The 18,336-nt window shown below is 43.7% G+C and overlaps 1 protein-coding gene across 3 annotated transcripts in view; it reads right to left on the bottom strand.

The window, feature by feature from the left end:
* The window catches only part of Syn (synapsin), a 54,317-nt gene that overhangs the window by 16,920 nt on the left and 19,061 nt on the right, over positions 1–18,336 (bottom strand). For 2 of the 3 annotated variants that reach the window (XM_080278756.1, XM_080278754.1), the window contains exons 3-7: positions 17,990–18,068; positions 12,830–12,958; positions 5,367–5,567; positions 1,657–1,772; positions 327–476 (exon numbers count right to left, since the gene is read on the bottom strand). In XM_080278756.1, the coding sequence (XP_080134882.1) occupies positions 327–476; positions 1,657–1,772; positions 5,367–5,567; positions 12,830–12,958; positions 17,990–18,068 (675 nt within the window). Of the gene's footprint in view, positions 1–326; positions 477–1,656; positions 1,773–5,366; positions 5,568–11,013; positions 11,029–12,829; positions 12,959–17,989; positions 18,069–18,336 lie in introns of all 3 variants that reach the window. The other variant, XM_080278755.1, reaches the window with a different exon arrangement.

The raw sequence follows: 18,336 nt of genomic DNA, 5'->3' as shown, positions 1-18,336 counted from the left end.
TCTGTCTGTCTGTCTGTCTCTCTCTCTCTCTCTCTCTCTCTCTCTCTCTCTCTCATACTGTCCATCTGAGACCCTTTCTAGTACACAGTAGAGGGCTATAAACTCGACCATCTCTCTCTCTCTCTCTCTCTCTCTTTCTCTCTCTCTCTCATAGACAGTACAGGGCCATAAACACCTCCAACCATCCTGCTTTTCCCCCTCTTTCCCCTCATCCCTCGTTTCACCCTCTTAATTTATTTCCACTCCCCCTCTTCCTCGTTCTGCCTCTCCTCTCCTCCTCGTTCTTCCTCTCCTCTCATGCTCGTTCTCCCTCTCCTTCCGCTCACCTGACCACCTTGGCGCCGTTCCTGTACACCACCATAGACACGTTCACGCCTCCCTCAGACGATGCGGTAACACTCAGCTCCCGGAACTCCGCCTGCTCTACGCGTATGTCCCAGTCGCCGTGGATGCGTTTGCCCCGGAAGTACTTTGACCTGTGGAGAAAGAGGAAGAGGATTTAGAAGAGGAAGAGAATTAAGAGGAAGAGGATTAGCTAGAGGAAGAGAGAGAGAGAGAATTAACAAAAGATCTATTACCAGTGCTATTGCTACTACTATTATTATTACTACTACTACTATAACTACTACTACTACTACTATTATTATTATTATTAGACTAATGCAGTTCTGAGAATTTATCGTCCCTTTTAGCTTATGTATAAATTCTTAATTTTATGAGGAAGCTAATACTTATTTTACTGTTTATTATTATTATCTTTTTATATGCTTACTCTCTCTCTCTCTCTCTCTCTCTCTCTCTCTCATCATGCACAATTTATCACATGCGATAATTACAGAGTGTGAGCGTTTTTATGGAGGGGATACGGGTGGTTACGTTAAATAATTGCATCAGTCTATCTGTCTGTCTCTTTATCTATCAATCTCTCTATCTGTTTTATGTCTATCACTATCTATTCATCTTTCTGTCTGTCTGTCTCTGTCTCTGTCTCTGTCTGTCTGTCTGTCTGTCTGTCTGTCTCTCTCTCTCTCTCTCTCTCTCTCTCTCTCTCTCTCCATCTGTTTATCTGTCTGTCTATCTGTCTGTCTATCTATCTGTCTGTCTATCTATCTATCTGCCTATCTATCTATCTATCTGTCTGTCTATCTATGTATCTGTCTGTCTATCTATCTATCTGTCTATCTATCATCTATCTATTTGTAGAGTCCCAGTTTAATATAGTCCATTCTACTTCTTCGATGACTGCCCCAGTACACCATAGTCTCTTTTTTTACTTATCCACGTAGCTCAGTTCGTCAGCCGCTGGTACCCTCCCTCCCCTCTGCCGCACAAATGGACCCACCCAACAAAAACACAAGCAACAACAACATCAACAAACGACAAACAAAAACAGCAACAACAACATTCACTCTCGCAATGTGGCGTTCAGTTATTTCTCTCTCTCTCTCTCTCTCTCTCTCTCTATCAGTTTATCTATCCATCCATCCATCTCTTTATCGATCTGTTTCTATTTCCACCTTTTTCATGTCTGTTTACATACCTCTGTACCCACCTATCTATCTGTCTGTCTGTCTGTCCATCTGTCTGTCTGTCTATCTATCTATCTAGCCATCCATCTATCTATTTGTCTATCTATCTATCCGTCTATCTACTTACCAATCCGTGTTCTGATCATCTATAACCAAGAGGGTAAAGCAGCGGTCCTTGTTATACGCTGGCCGAACCTGCGCCTGCACCTCACTCCGCACTGCGCCCGTGAGAGAGGAGACGCGCTGTGGACGAGAATAAGGAGGTTAGAGACAGGAAATAAGGGATCATAGAGTTAGAGAGTAGAAGAGGGTGCTAGAGAGGGAGATTTGGATGGTCTGAGTTAGGAGTTGGAGTCAGTGTTAAGTTAAAAGTCAATATATATCAGAAATTACGAATATTATGGTTGGGAAGGACCCATTGATAATTATACTCTCGATTAGTCTATATATATAATGTACTCCAACATCTAAATGCTTATTAATACACATAGTTCAATTTTATAACGGAATATTAAGTCACCAGCAAGATCTTCACAAAATAAACAACACGAGTACACCGCCGAACGCCTACTCCCAAAGCGGTTCCAGGGAGCGTTTGAAGGAGCGTTTGAATCTGAATTTTCGCTTGCATTTGAGTCTGTGTTTGAATATTTGCATGCGTTTGTGTGTTAATATGTGCTTGGATTTGTGCTTAAGTTTAATGTTTGTGTTTTAATTAGTACTCGAATGTTTATTTTCCATCCGAATTTCCCTCCCAGTCTGTGTTTTTGTAATTGCCTTTGTTTGTATCTGTTTATATTGGCTTGGATTTATTTTTGGATTTATGATGCATGCCTAAATTTACGTCTGAATTTATATCGCCATGGCACTGCAGCAAAGTCAACACCAATACAGATAAATCATGTTTGTTCTGTGCCTGTGTTTGGATTTCTGCTTTGAAATTGTTAAGAGAGACGAAGGTATTTGATGTATGCATCCCTCTCTCTCTCTCTCTTCCCCTACCTATCTATCTATCTGTCTTTCTATCTATGAAGCCTATCCATCAATCCATCCACTCACCCACTCAATCTTTCACGCAATCACTCATTTACAAACTTCTTTTTATCTCTTTACCTATCTATCCATCTGATCCCTGAACACAGAGAGAGAGAGAGAGAGAGAGAGAGAGAGAGAGAGAGAGAGAGAGGTGGGGGAGATAGCATGACAGAGAAGATGCCTGATGGTGTCGTGCGGACGCGAAAGTGTCGAGTGTCGCTTAGGTTGATGGGGGAGGAGTGACGTAAGGAGGGGAGGAGGAGGAGAGGAGAAGGGGAGAGGAAAGAGGAGGGAGGAGGAGTGGAGGGGGGAGAGAAAGGAGGGGAGAGGGATGGGGGTGGAGGAAGGTGGGGTAGAGGAAGACAGGTGTGAAAGAGGGAAATGGGGGAGGGGGAGATGGGGGAGACAGGGGTTATGTGAGGGAGAAGGAGGAGGGGTGGGAGAAGGGAGGAAAGGAGGAGAGAGAAATGGAGGGAGAAGTTGGAGAGAGAGGGAGAAGGAGAGAGAGAGAGAGGAGGATGGAGGAAAGGGCTCGTAAAGTGAAGGGTGTTTCGTGATGGGGTCCTCCCGGGGGGATGGTAGGGGGGGGAGGTAATGGAGGGAAAGGGAGAAAGAAGGAGGAGAGAGGAAGAGGGAGGGAGAAGGAGGAGAAAGGGAAAAGGAGAGAGAATGGGGGAGGAAGAAGGAAGACACAGGGAAAGGGAGGGAGAATGGAGGAGGGAGGGAGTGATAAGTGAAGGAAATTAGATAAAGAAGGAGGAGAGAAAGGGGGGGAGATTGAGGGAGGGAGACAGGGGAGAGGGGGAAGGGGTTGATGAGAGAGAGAGAGAGAGAGAGAGAGAGAGAGAGTCAGGTGTATTTGTAGTGTTATTTAGCAGTGGTGTTGGTAGTGAAGTGGGTAGTCATATGGATAGATGGTCAGGTGTGTGTTTGTGTTGATGGCCAGGTGTGTTCAAGTCAGGTGTGTTAGTGTGATGGCCAGGTGTGTTCAGGTGTTTAATTACCACTTCCCAGATTCATTACCTGGATGTCAAGGCGGCAAGACACACCTGAATATTTTAAGTGAACAGTGGCAGCCAGTCCTGTGTCACCCCCCCCTCGAGGTGTAGGATCCCGGGGCTAGGCTAACGTAATGCAGATTACTTAAGGGGAGGCGACCACCCTACACGCAACACCTTACACTCCCCGGCAGCGTTAAACATGACAGAAAAACCCAAGGAGAGGGGAATCCTAGCCGTCAATTTGCAAGGAGGAGGAGGAGGAGGAGAGGGAGGAGGAGGAGGAGGGGGAGGAGGAGGAGGAGGGGGAGGAGGAGGAGGAGTAGGAGGAGGAGGACGAGAAGAAGAAAGGGAGGAAAAAAAAGAAGCTGCATCGAATAACCTCTTCATTGTCATAGATGCACCTAAGTAATAAGTAAGTGAATGAATAAATAAATAAATAAATATCTAAATATCTAAATAAACAGGCACCATATAAGACATTCTCCTTTTTCTTTTTAATATCTCAACGAAATCCAAACAGAGACAAGCGCATCTCCACCCTCGCCATCCTGGAAACAACATCACATTATCCCATCACCTGGTGCCACCCCCTCCACTTTACCTCATCTTAACATTGTACACTTGATCCACTTAAACTACACTGATCCACTTAAGGCCTTGCTTCCCTTCCCCTCTCTAATCCCTTCACCCTGGGGGCTTTCCTAAATAAATAAATTCCAGTCGTCGCCATTACAGGATTGATGCATGATAGAACTGATGGAATGATTGGAGATGGCCATGTTATATTCTCTCTAATCAGTGACTGTTTAAATAGCTAATAATAATAATAATAATAATAATAATAATAATAATAAACGAATTTCAGTAGGAGACGACTTAGATAAAACTATGTGGATCAAGACGGTCTGGCATTGTCGTTGGTTAATGAAGCTTCCTAACGCCTCTTCCTTAGCGACTCATTTTTTAACGAATTTCGATAAGAGGTGGCATAGATAAAACTCCGTGAATCAAGACGCTCGGACTGCCATTCTCATTGGACAAAGGAAGCTCCCTAACACCTCTTCCTTAGTGATTCATTATGGGTATGACAGAAAACCCAATAAAATAAATGGCTATACAAAATAAATCGCTAAAGAAGAGGTGTTCCGAAGCTTACTATACCATCCATATAACCCTGAACATGAGCTGACTTTAGACCCGAACACTGAGGCTTAGAGCGAGAAGAGGAGGGATGATAAACCAGGCTATGACGTATAAAAACGTTCTTGTGACACTAAAACAAACGCTAAACGGATTGTCACTGCGTAAAAAGTAAACACACACACACACACACACACACACACACACACACACACACACACACACACACACACACACACACACACACACACACACACACACACACACACACACACACACACACACACACACACACACACACACACACACACACACACACACACACACACACACACACGTAAAAGACGGCATTAAACTTATATCAGGCTCGTTTAGGGATAAGATCGGGTTTTCTGTTTTTTTTTTTTCCAGAAAGTATCGATCTGTCTGTTTATCTGTCTGTCTGTCTGTCTTTATTATTCTCTATATCCTACTGTCCGCATATCTCTCTGTGCATCTACTTATGTCTGTCTGTCTATCTATTTGTCTATCTATCCGTCCGTCAGCCTATCTTTCTATTTCTGGCCATCGTTCTAGCTATCTGTTTCTCTCTGACAATACAAAAAAGTAAATGTGTGTGTGTGTGTGTGTGTGTGTGTGTGTGTGTGTGTGTGCATCTTACCTGAAGGAAGCTCTCCCTGGTCTTGGAGGGTGACGAAGGCGCCGAGGTGGTCCTTGAGCCGGGCCGGGAGAAGTTGAGACTGAACCCCCCTCCGCCGCCCCCAGATCCAGTGGCGGGGGCGGCGGGGGCAGCGGTGTCGGTGGGGGGCGGGTATTGGCCCCCCCCGCCCCCCATCATGCCCCCGCTGCTGTTACTGCTCACCTGTATGCCCACACACAGGTAAAAGAGGGGTTAATTAGGTCCGACAGGTGAGGGGACATATGATTGCATTCTCGTGTCAGGCTTAGAAGGTTCGATGCCACTTGCTTTCTCAATCCCTTTTATTTTTTATTTATTTTTTTCTGTGCCACTTTTTTTGTTTATAATTTTCATGTTATTATTTTTTCTATGGCACTTTTTTCTTTATAATTTTACTTCTTTTTATTTTGGATTTTTTTTTTGCCCTATGGTACCCTTTTTTAATCCTTTACATTTATTATTTTGGTGATTCCTTTGTTATAATTTATTCTCGTTATCTCCAGGTGACATGATTCATCTCAGGTGGGATTTTTCCTAATTGGGTTAAATCTTGCCATCATTAATCCCTGAAAAAATCCCCTAAGCTGAATTAAATCGTCTGGAAATAAATAATAAACAGAAAATAGCACTTTATCGCTCAGAAAAAAAAATGACACCTGCAACTGTACACGCAAATTTATTCTTGCATATATCACATTATTTTATTCCATTTAAAAGAGCCGCCTTGTGCTGAAGGGGTGAAAAATGAAGGATATATTCAGCCTCCTCCAAGCTCTTTAGTCCTGAAGGAATTAAGTGAAGAATATACGTAGCCTTCTTCAGCTTCAGAAATTCCTCCATAAGCTGAATACCTTTAAGTGGAGGTGGAAGAATAAAGTGGTAAAATATCTCAGTGGATTTATTTTAAAGGGAATGAGAATAGAGTGACAGAATATTTTAAACCCACGAGAATGCATGCCTAGAATTTCTCACGACTTCTCTCAGTCCAAAAATCGAAGTAAAAAGAAATTGGATTCATTGATTATTCATTTTCTTTTGGTGGAAGGATTAATAAGGTGTGATTCCAGAAAATATATATCTTTTTGGTAGTTGTGATCGTTTTGGAAGACATTTTTCTTGTTTAAATGAGGAAATGAAGCTTTTCGAAAAACTTCTTTGGACTAAACAGAATTGACAAACTAATTCGAATGATAATAATAATGATAATAATAATAATAATAATGATATACAGGTGGGGTAATAAGCTCTCTAGGGGATTGAGTAAATATCAACCCATTCAGTACGGTTACATCAATCTGTATTTAATTCTGAGTGCTCCTAGACGGTTTTTTTGAATTTAGGAAAACTCCGATGACAGTGATAGGGTTTTATACGTTTTATGTTTACTGTACGACCCCATCTTTTTCAGTATAATATTTTTTCACTATTTTCACTCATTTCTCTTTTGTTCTGTCTGTGTTATATTATTTACTAGTTCTTCTTATGTTCTGTGTTCTTGTTCTTCTGCGTGGACTGATTTGATTTTGTGATCAGAGAAGTATTATTATTATTATTTTTTTACTAATCTCATTTAACTCGTATCATGAAAGGGCTCAAAGTGTCTGAAGATGTAACCGTAGTGAAGGTGTTGGGTGTGTAACTTATGATATACGTAAACTAAACTAAAGACATGATGCAGACAGGGCGATGGTTCACTACGACATGCAGCAAGCCAGGGTGAGGCAGGGCAGTGGCGAAGGGTGAAGGAGAATGGAGGAAGGGGTAGAGATGGAGGAGGGAGAGAGGAGGAAAGGGTAGAGAAGGAGGGAGGAGAGATGAGGAAGGGGTAGAGGAAGAGAAAGGAGTAGAGAAGGAGAGAGAAGAGGAGAGGAAGGGGTAGAGGAGGAAGAAGGAGAGGAAGAAAGGGTAGAGGAGGAAGAGCTGATAGAAACTGGGAAAAGAAAAGATGGAGGAAAGGGTGGAAGGGACTGGAGGAAGGAGGGAGAGAGGAGGAAGAGAAGAGATAGAGGGAGGAGAGGAAAAGGTGTGGGGAGGGAGGAGAAAAGAAGGAAGAGGTGATGGAAGGAGTGTGAGGGAGAAAGAGGATTAGCGAGGAGGACAGGAAGGAGAAGAGGAAGAACAAGTGACAGAAGGAGAGGAATTAAGGCAGGAAGGAGTGGAAATGAAAATAGACTACAGCATGCATCAAGTGAGAGGTGGATCAGGCAGCATTCATGGTGGGGGTGGAAATAGAGGGGTGGAATGAGGATGGGGTGATGGAGGGAGGGAGTGGAAGAGGTAGGGGTGATAGAAGGGGAGTGTGGAAGGGGTGGGGGTGATGGAGGGGGAGAGTGGAAGGGATGGGGGTGATGGTGGGGGAGTGGAAGGGGTGGGGGTGATGGAGGGGAAGTGTGGAAGGGATGGGGGTGATGGAGGGGGAGTGGAAGGGGTGGGGGTGATAGAGGGGGAGAGTGAAAGGGATGGGGGTGATGGAGGAGGAGTGGAAGGGGTGGGGGTGATAGAGGGGGAGAGTGAAAGGGATGGGAGTGATGGAGGGGGAGAGTGGATGGGGTGGGAGTGGTAGGAAGGGGTGAGAGATTAGATGGAAGAGGTGGCGTTTCGAGGGAGAGAAGGAAGGAGGAGGTGAGGGAGCATCGACAATGGAAAGGGAGAAGCGAAGGAAATGGAGGGAAGGGAGGGGAAGAAAATGGGAAGGGATCTGAAGGAAGGAGTGACGGAATGAGAGAAGGCGAAGGAGGAAATACTGAAGGAGACGAAGGGAAAGGATGAGGGACAGGAAGTGAAGGAAGAAAGATAAGGAGTTTTAACCTGTATCAAAGACTCATTTAAATACAGGTGAGCCAGGTGGGGTCACTGTAGGCCATGGCTCGTGTTATTTGTGTAGAAAAATATCGCACAGTCAGAATAACCAAACTCTTTAATACTCTGTTGAAAATATACGTGCTTAGTGTTTATATTTGACAGTTTTTATGCTAATTATCTACATATTTATCTGTCTGTTTGTCTGTCTGTCTGTCTGTTTATCTATCTTTCTATCTGTGTATATCTAGTGATTTATAAACCTGTCACCACTTTTATCCTGATCTTCATCGGAGGCCATTATATTTAAAGATCATTCTGTATATAAGTAGTAGCTAGATAGGTGGACAGATAGACAAATAGATAGACCTAAGGCTTGTGAACGAACTCATTTTTGTACCTGAACAAGAAAACCGAGTCATTAAAAAGAGCTAAGCTAAAAAAAAGGAAGATAATTATAATGCGGACTGTCTTTACCTTTTTTTCTTTCGGCTCTATTAATGACTGTGTTTTGTGGTTGTGGTTCGGACTGTGCGTGTTTTGTGAAGCGAGTCACCATTAACTACTATTATATATTAGGATGATGTGCGGTGAGGGAGAGGGGGAGGGGAGTGGATGGAGGAAGGCAGAAGGGAGGGTGTGTGTTTGTAGGATGGAGTAGGAGGGAGTGAGGTGAGGAGACGTACCGGTAACAAGGTGAGAGGAAGGGAGGGTAGGAGTGGGGTGGAGAGAAGTGAGGGAGGGAGTGGGATGGAGAGAAGTAGCAAGGAGGGAGGGAGGTAGTGGAGAAAATCTGTGAGGAAGGAAGTGGAGAGAGGAAGGCTAATTGGAGGTAGAGAACATCCTATATATATTTCATGCTTGCTACTGTCAGACGATTTGACTCTATTCAGGGAAGACAATTTCCAGGTTTAAAAAAATCTATTAAGCTGAAGAAAATCGTCTGAAGGCATCTAGAATAAATTGGAAAAAAAAAAAAGACTCGTAATGAAAGAGTCAAATATCATAAAAATTTTCGTCTTGCGTATTTATCACCATGACACTCCCTATGGTTTGGTGATGAAGATAATATACATAAAAAAGATACACCAATAGATATGAATAGATTAAACTTAGGAAATTTTATGAATAGGGTCCCTGTTGACCTGCAAGACGTGGCTGAGGACGTGTGTGCATTTTTTTTTCTCCACTTTTTTTTCTTTCTTTTTTTTTCTTTACTTTGGTTGGCTAAAGATGAAAGCAAAATGTTTAATCTGGGTAATGGAAAAAAGCATGAACCGGGAAAGTTTTATCTGAGGCGGTGTGAGGGAGAGGGGGCGGTAGGGGGAGAAGGGAGTCGGGTGGTGGGGAGAGGGAGAGGGGTGGTGGGGGAAGGGAGTGGAGTGGTGGGGGAAGAGAGTGGGTAGAGGGGGGAAAGGGAGTGGAGTGTTGGGGAAAGGGTGAGGGGAGGATGGGGAAAAGGAGTGGGGGTGGTGAGGCAAGGAAGTGGGGGTGGTGAGGGAGGTATACGGTTGCTGGTGGTGGGGTGGCGGGGGCATAAACGAGGGAGAGGGGGTTCAGTACCGTCTCTGGGAGGGGGAGGGAGAGGGGGAAACGAGAGAAAAGTTATGTTGGAGTTGGTGGGGGCAGAGGTGTGATGTGGGGGAAGGAGGGAGGGGAAAATAATAGCCCTGCCGGTGGTGGTGGATATTGGGGCAGAGGAGATGTGGGGGGGGAAGGGAGGGGGAAACTGCATCTCTGGGGGGCAGTGGGGGAACTGGGGGAGGGGAAAAAGGGGAAAAAATGTGCCGATGGTGGGGGAGGCCGAGGGGAAACGCAGTGCTGCTAGGGGGTTGGTGCTGAGGGGGGGGGGGTCGCAGTGAGAAGAGCGAGAGAGACAAAGTGGGGGTCAGGTGGGGGGGGTCTGTGCCTGTGCTGGGGGGGTGGGGGGTGTTGCAGTGGCCAAAACTTCTCTCTCTAAATAAAAACGAGAAGCATTATCGTGGCACCCAGTAGTACGAGGCGGCGGAGGCAGGTCAGGCCAGGTCACCCACGGCAACAAAAGACACACCCACTAACTGTTTTCATTATTTTGGGTTTTCTGTTGGTCATTTTCCTTATTACTCTTTTTTTCGTATCTTTTTCGTGGCTTCAATAATTTTGCTTTTGATTTTTTTTTCTGATGTCTCTACTGTTTTTCCGTTTGGAGCATAGTTGTGTGAGGCTAACTTGAGATGAGATTATGGCAGGAGAGTCTTGGAGGTTATTTAAGGGAAAAACAATGAAAAGTTGAATAAGCCGAGCAATTTTTTTTTTTTTGAATGAATGATTTAATGAGACCTGAGGATTTTTATACAGCCAAATATTCCTCAAATTTAAGTACAGAATCTAGGCAAGGGTCTCAAACATACAGGTCGAATTAAGTTTGATGATTATTGTGTCCATAGGTTCAACGAAGGAATTTTGAAAAGTTGGAGGCAAAGAAGTATAAAGTAAGATTAATTTATTCATTTACTTATTTACTGGCTGGATGCAGAGATATGGCGTCAACATTGGATATTCATGGAGAGATATCCGATTTGAGTGAAAAAAATCAGATTAATAGGCGAGGGAAATATAGAAGAGAAGATTGTAGTGTGGTGGGGAGGGAGCTGCCTGATATGATGATGACAGGCGTGGAAAACACCCTCTGAGGTAAAGAGATAAGGAAATTAAGGTGAAAATCGGAGTATGTAAAAATTTCGCGCCAAACCACCACCCCAAGACCGACTGAAGCGTGATGGGGTCCCTCTGAGTTACTGCGATGCCACAATAACACTTCACCTCTACGCTACACTTCACTAAACAATACCTGCTTAAGCCTCGTCTGAGAAGAGAAAATCAGGAAGAGAAAAAACATAATTAGTGAGTGACTGAAACACACTGGTGGTGAGGGTGGGAGGGGTGGGGGAAGCTGGATACGTCAAGGGAGAAATGGAGTATGGGATGGACGGAGACAGTTGTTTAATAAAGTCCCTCCTGTTGAAGTCGGTACGGTGGAGGAGAAAACGGAGGCGTGGGAGTGTGGACAAATTTGTGTTTTTCAGGCACATGGAAGAATGCAAGAACGTCCACAATGGCAGAGGAAGAATTCATTGCAGTCTCAGTAGATAAGTAGAGGTTGGCTGTTTCTCTCTTCGTCTACTGGGAAAGACAAAACTGCCGTGGAAATTGCGACGAAGTTTCCCTCTGCCTTTGCGGATGTTCTTCCCAAACATCAGTAACCACGGTGTTGTGATTCCCCAGTCGTGAACAGGCAAAGAGATGATGAGGCGGAATGGAGAGGACAGAGGAAGGGGAATCACAGGAACAGATCTGCTTCAACTCGTTCCCTAGAGCCGTTCAGTGGTGATGGTGGGGGAGGAAGAGGAGGTCAAGGGACAGATGGTAGCTCAACTCTGTACGCCTTGGTGGTGAGATGGGCAGGCATGCTGACCTCTTAGGAAAGATATCACAGTGTTTCCCTAGAGCGGCATTCATAGTAGAGAGCTCACAGTGTCTCCATAGAGCTGCATTCATGGTGTCTTTCTAGAGCTGCATTCATGAGTAACTGGTGAACTAGGTCCTCTCTAGTCATGAAATCTAGGCATGAGGTAGATATACAAGAAAACTTACCGTGGCCAGTTCTTTGTGGGTGGTATCTAGCATCAGAGAAGGCTAAATGGAAAGACCTATACCCACATAAGGAAATCCTGTATACTGAGAAAATGTAACATATCCGGCCCGACTTGGATCCTCTTCACATTATGTACAGTTTACCAGCCAGACCAGCTCAGGCAGAAGTTGTTTGATCTTCTCAGTAAACTACATATCCACGAGTAGGTATAATTCTTCCATTTTTTTAACGGTACGGTGGAATCAGGACACAAAAATATCTAAAAATGTGGTCCCAGAGAAAATTTAGAAAGTAGGCACAGTACTTGGGGTGGGAGGAGGAGGTAAATAATTGGGGTTTCAGTACATAGATTGAAGTTCCACTTAGAGATGGTGGAATTTGAAACAGTTTGAGGTGGGGTGGGGTTCTAAGAATGAGGTTCCAGTAAGAAAGGTAGTGAAAGTGGAGTTACTTCCATGAGGGAGGGAGGGGGGGTGTCTAAAAATGGAATCCCAGCGAGAGAGATTATTGAAGTATACACATCATTGGTGGATCTAACAGCGGGAGACTTCAGTATGTAAACTTTGGAGGTATATACATTGGAGGGTATCTAAAAAATGGGGTCCCACGTAATGACTGTGGAAATTCTTGCGGTACTGGAGGGGGGTATGGAAATAGGGTACCAATTAGAGACTGTGGGACTAGGGGCAGTATGGGGAGGGGGGGGAGGTAGCGCTAATAATGGGGTCCCAGTAAGACAGACTGTGAACGTAAACAGAGCACTGGGGGTGGGGAGGGGTCTAAAAAATAGGGTCCCACTTACAGCTTATTGAAGTAAACACAGAACAGAAGGTCTCAAAAATGGGGTCTCACTTATAGATTCTTAAACACAGGACGGGGGGGGGGAGGGTCTAAGAAATTGGTCTTCCACTTATACACTGTGGAAGTAGAGTCAGTGCCGCTCTACCTCACACTATGGCTTCATCCTGCTAGCTAGTGTCATGCATCAGGCACTCCCTTTGGCAGAGTTTACCTGCTGTGACTGACCCCTTTGCAGAGGCTTCACCTGACCCTGTACATGGCCCTGAATTTGGTCCTGGGCCTGACTTTCGGACTGGCGGCGGGATTGAGGGCCTCCGGGCGAACCCTGGCGTCTCTCAACCTTAGAGTTGTGGGAAGGGAGGCCGAGGGAGGGAGAGATGCAGGCAAATGTGGAGAGAAGAGGGAGGAAGAGATGTTAGGAGGAAAGGGAGAAGAAGAAAAAATAGATGTAAAAGATTAGGAGAGAACGAATGCAGGCAAATGTAGTGAGAAAAGAAGATGGGTTGAGAGAGAGAGAGAGAGAGAGAGAGAGAGAGAGAGAAGAAATAAAGACATGTTAGAAGCAGTGGAGGGAAAAAAAAATGTTAGGAAAGGAGGGAGAAACAGATGCAGGCAATGATGGAGAGAAGGCGAGAAGAAGAAGAAAAAGAAAAACAGAAAGAAAAGGAAGAAAAAGAGTGGGCAAAAATATCAACATGACTTATTAAGGGGGAAGACAAGAGAAGAATATAGAGTTGCACAGTATCTCCAGTACTCAGAAGGATGAAGAAAAAGAGTAAGAAATCAAACCAATCCGCATTAGCCACTCGAAGAAGACAAAGAGCAAGAAGATATTAAGATTATATTACACTCGCCACAGTCACAAAACTCACCAGAACTCGAAAAAAAAAAAAAATGCAAGCAGAGAGAGGCCGAGACAGAGAGGAGTGCGGGGCTACCATGAGAGATCTCGCCAGGGAGAAAAAGGAGAGATAAAAGAGAGAGAAATGATCGTAATTCTAACATTCCCAAGCTGAGAGATTGAGAGATAGTGAGAGACAGGAGTGCCCATCAGAACCAGTCACTTCAATCCGTGCCTTCAGGTTCCTTCGCCACTGCAGGAGTTATGGTCGTGTTTTGAAATGACTGGAGATTACCCAACACCTCTTCCTCACCTATTTATTCCACACATTACACCTGATTCTCTTATATGTTATGGATGCAAACTATATAAAACGATACAAACAGCATACAAGGGAGTGTCGAGGAGTAACGTGCAAAATGAATCGCTAAGGGAAAGGTGATTGGAAGCCTCTAGCGTCACTCAGAATACGAGAAATTATCCCCAGAGTGGAAGTGAAGCTCTGAAGGGCCTACTGAGGAAGTGAAGAGGCCTGAAGGGTTCTCTGGGAAGTGGAAGAGTAACTGCACGTATTCTTAAGACAGAGGGGGCGAGGGTGTGAGCAAGCTTACAATTTCTGACGGTCATTTGAACAATTCTTTTTGCTATAGAGAGGCGTCTGGCATTGTTATAAATTTTTTTGGACTAACTGATGGTTGAATATGCCCCTTTCCTGCAGTCCACCATCGTCCTTTCGGGGGGGATAGCGAGGGAGTTGAGGGATGTGTGTATAGCCGGGCAACTGGGGCGCTCGGCTATATCGGCACACTACATGAAGGCGTCAATCCCCACTTGAGCAAAATTAATAGGAGGTATACCAAGAATTAAAAAGAAAAAGTACTTCACCCGATGGACCTGGCGAAATTCTAACTCTCTTGGGTTTGGAAATTCACGATCGTCACTTTTTGTGTGTGTGGAATTCACAGTCGTCCTTTTTTTGTGGAATTCACGGTCGTCAGTTTGTTTGGGAGTACACGGTCGTCAGAAATTGTGGACTTAACTCACGCCCTCGCAACCTGGTCTTTAAGAATACGATGGTAATTGTGAAAGTGGTGGACGGACGGCTGCTTGGCTGGCTAGTTACCTCATCTCTGGCCTCCTCCGGCTTCGTGGATGGTTATAATGGGATTTAGTATGCACACGTCACTGTAACCCTCCTTATAATAAATGTCTTAATGTAGGGTTTTAGTGGTAATGGCTTAGAGTACGGTTTATAGAGTGTCGTAGAGCCATACTGGATTTTCAGAAATTTATGGATTGTGAAAGGGTTGACATAAGGAGATGGTTTGCTTCTGTCTGTCTGTCTTTTTTCTTTTTTTTTTACTTTTTTCATTCTTATTTACCTTTTTCTTACTTTTTTTTTTTTCTTTCTTCTTTCTTATTTACTTTTTCTTCTTTCTTTCTTTTTTCTTTTTTACATTTTCTCACTGTTTTACGTTTTCTTTTTTTTTCTCTAACTTGAAATAGTACGGTAATTGTTGGGGTTTCTTTGCAGTATAATAATAATAATAATAATAATAATAATAATAATAATAACAACAACAAAAAGGTTCAGAATGTCAAGCCTCTCACATTAACTTCCGGAAATCCAGCAAAACTCTATGTCCATCCTGTATATAGTCACATTTACAGCGTTTACAAAAAATTAGATATAATTAAGGTGTTCTATGTATTGTGAAAAAATGTAAAAAAGTTATTTATGTAAATCAGAAAAATATACAGTGCAGATATGTTTTTTTACACCCCTGTTCTTGTCGGGTATGGAGCCTCCCTAACACCTTTTCCTTAGCGATTTATTTTTTGGATGTGGGTGGTTAATATTCTACTGTACGTTATTTATGCAGCGTATGAGGATATTGGATGGATTTATATAGCACAGAATAAGACAGTAAGGTGTAATAAGCTAAATAAGTCGCGTGGGAAAAGGTGTTAGGGAACTTCCTTAACCGACGAGAATACAGGCCATAGACTTAATATCAACTCAGGAAAATATTCAGAGGAAAATTAATATTCATACACGTGTTATCAGCTCCTTCAGCCTCAAGACGCGTTTTTTTTTTCATATTTTTTTTCAATTTATATTTGCTTTTTACATACGATTTTATTCAGCTTAAGGGAAAAAAAATCTTAGTAAACGGGCTACTGAAATCTGTACCTGTCCCTTCTAATTCGAAAAGTCCCTCTCCTAAGCTGAATAAAACCGTCTGGAGATAGTAATAAAAATAATCGTCGTGGAATTGAAGCAGTTAACCCTTTGACCTGTTGGAGGGGGGGTTAGGTGGCTGGAAAAATCGTCTGGAAGGAGTCACAGAAAACGGAGGGTTGTTCTAAAATAGCACCTCTCCTAGACACTCACTCGGAGGCGTCTTGTGTGTTCCGGGCACGGCTCAGTCTGCTGGTGTGGGAGTGGGTGTGGCAGTGGGAGTAAGGGGAAGTAAGTGATGCATGGTAGACGCCGGTAATGCTGTCTGAGCCGTCCCCGCAACACACGAGAAGAGAGAGAGAGAGAGAGAGAGAGAGAGAGAGAGAGAGAGAGGATGTCTGTGTACTCGTATGTATGTGTCCGAGTGTGTGTGTGTGTGTGTGTGTGTGTGTGTGTGTGTGTGTGTGTGTGTGTGTGTGTAGGATATTTGAGAGGAAGAGCATAAGAGTACTGGAGACTATTTCTGACTTCTTCACTACCACGCCCTTTCCAAAATTGTGTGAAGCAGAAAAATAAGAGAATATAAAAAAAAATAAGGAGATAAAAATTAAATAAACAAAAATAAATACGAGAAGACAAAAATAAGGAAAAAATTATAAAAGAAAATTAAATATAAAAATAATCGTCTTGCCTAACGATGGGGTTGGCACTTTCGGAGGCCAGTCACGCTCGCCACGAACCCCCACCGAACCCCTCCAGTTGGATAAGATAATTAAAGCTGGCTCACTTTCTCTGTTTCCCTTCTCACTCTCAGTCTTGCCTTTCTTTCTTGCTCGTGTGTGTGTGTGTGTGTGTGTGTGTGTGTGTGTGTGTGTGTGTGTGTGTGTGTGTGTGTGTTCCTCTTGGTAATGAAGTTGATGCTCTGTCTATCTGTTCATCTGTCTATCTGTATATCTGTCTGTCTGTCTATCTGTCTCTTCATCTGTCTATCTGTCTATCTATCTACCTCCCTCTTTCCTTCTTTCTTTTTATGTTATCTGCCTCGCCAAACCCCTTGTCCAGATAAGAAAATTTAACTTGAATGTGCGTGTGTGTGTGTGTGTGTGTGTGTGTGTGTGTGTGTGTGAGAGAGAGAGAGAGAGAGAGAGAGAGAGAGAGAGAGAGAGAGAGAGAGAACCACCAGATACCATATCAGTCATACCTCAAAAGAATATATAATTTAGTTTCGAACGTGCCCTCTAGCCTGTTATAAAAGTACGAAAAGAAAATGGATCCTGTTTTTCGTCTGTAAGGGGACTCTATGCCAGAAGAAGACTTTTAGAAATTATAATTATCATGCATTTTACACGCCATTGGTGCCTCTCTAGTTCTAACATTTTTTTTTCTTTTACAGGATGGGAAACGCTGGTGTGCTTAGGTAAGATCTTTATCATTTAATAGTTTTCATGTCTTTAATAATGTCTTGGGCTTTTCATACAGCTATACACTGTTTTTTTTTTTTTAATGTATAACGCGTATAAGATATTCAAATGTTACTCCGTATGTTTATAATTCAAACACGATTATACACTTACACATTCAAACATTATGATTTTCAGTATTTTTATGCCTTTCGTTTCATGGGTCATACATTTTAACTTTATTTTTTATACGACTATTAAATTTATACATGGTGTGTATCAGGTATCGCTGGGGTAACAGGGCTGGGTCGTGTGTGTAGTGGGGGGTCATGTTACGAAGCTTATCAACGTGACCTAATTATCGCCCACAACTGCCCATCACGCCTTTAGCATTATATCTATCTACCTTCCTACCAACCTAACTACCTGTCTATCTACCTATAAATCTATCTATCTATCCTAGCTGTCTGTCTCTCCATAAATCTATCTGTCTATCTGGTTTTTAGGGCTAATTTTAGGTATCATAGTTAGCTTTGAGGGGAATTACTGGGGCTAGTTTTAAAGGCTAGTTTTAAGGGCTAATTTTGAAGGCTGGTTTTGAGGGCTAGCATTGAGGGCCAGATTTTACGGCCCCCCCTTTCTCTCTCTCTCTCTCTCTCTTCTGGTGTGTGTGTGTGTGTATGTGTGTGTGTGTGTGTGTGTGTGTGTGTGTGTGTGTGTGTGTGTGTGTGTGTGTGTGTGTGTATTGACCAGGTGAGGTAGCAATTAATTCACCAGGTAAGGGATAATTGACGTGTATCTGAGCAGGTAAAGGGTTAACTGATTCAGCAGGTAAAATAGTAAATAAATCAGCAGGTAAAGGTGTTAATGAATTCGCCAGGTAAGGGTTAATTAATTCACCAGGTAAGGGTTAATTAATTCGCCAGGTAAAGGTGTAACGGGACTCACCTGTTGGGTAATAACTTCTTGCTTCCTGAGCCCCGCCTCCTCATCGTCACACTCAGCTGACAGGTCCCCAGAGGAAAACCTGAAGGGGGAGAGAGTAGGGGGTTAGTGGGTGAGGTTGAGGGGTGTGTGGAGGGGTGAGGAGGGCGTGAGAGGGAGGTTAGTGGGGGTTTGAGGTGTGGTAAAGAGAGGGAGGAGAAAAGGTAAGAGATAGGAGAAGTGGGGGATTTGAGTTGGGGGAGAGAAGGGAAGAGGAGGAGAAGGTAGGGGTTATTGGGTGGGGTTGAGGGGGCTATGGAGGGGTGAGGAGGGCGTGAGGGGAGTTAGTGGGGGTTTGAGGTGGGGGAGGG

This window comes from Coenobita brevimanus, chromosome 74, assembly GCF_032717465.1.
Source record: "Coenobita brevimanus isolate Jiangsu-jjx chromosome 74, ASM3271746v2, whole genome shotgun sequence".
NCBI classification, from domain to species: Eukaryota; Metazoa; Arthropoda; class Malacostraca; order Decapoda; family Coenobitidae; genus Coenobita; species Coenobita brevimanus.
Note: the sequence above shows the minus strand (reverse complement) of the source record. Positions and strands in the feature narration are given on the sequence as shown.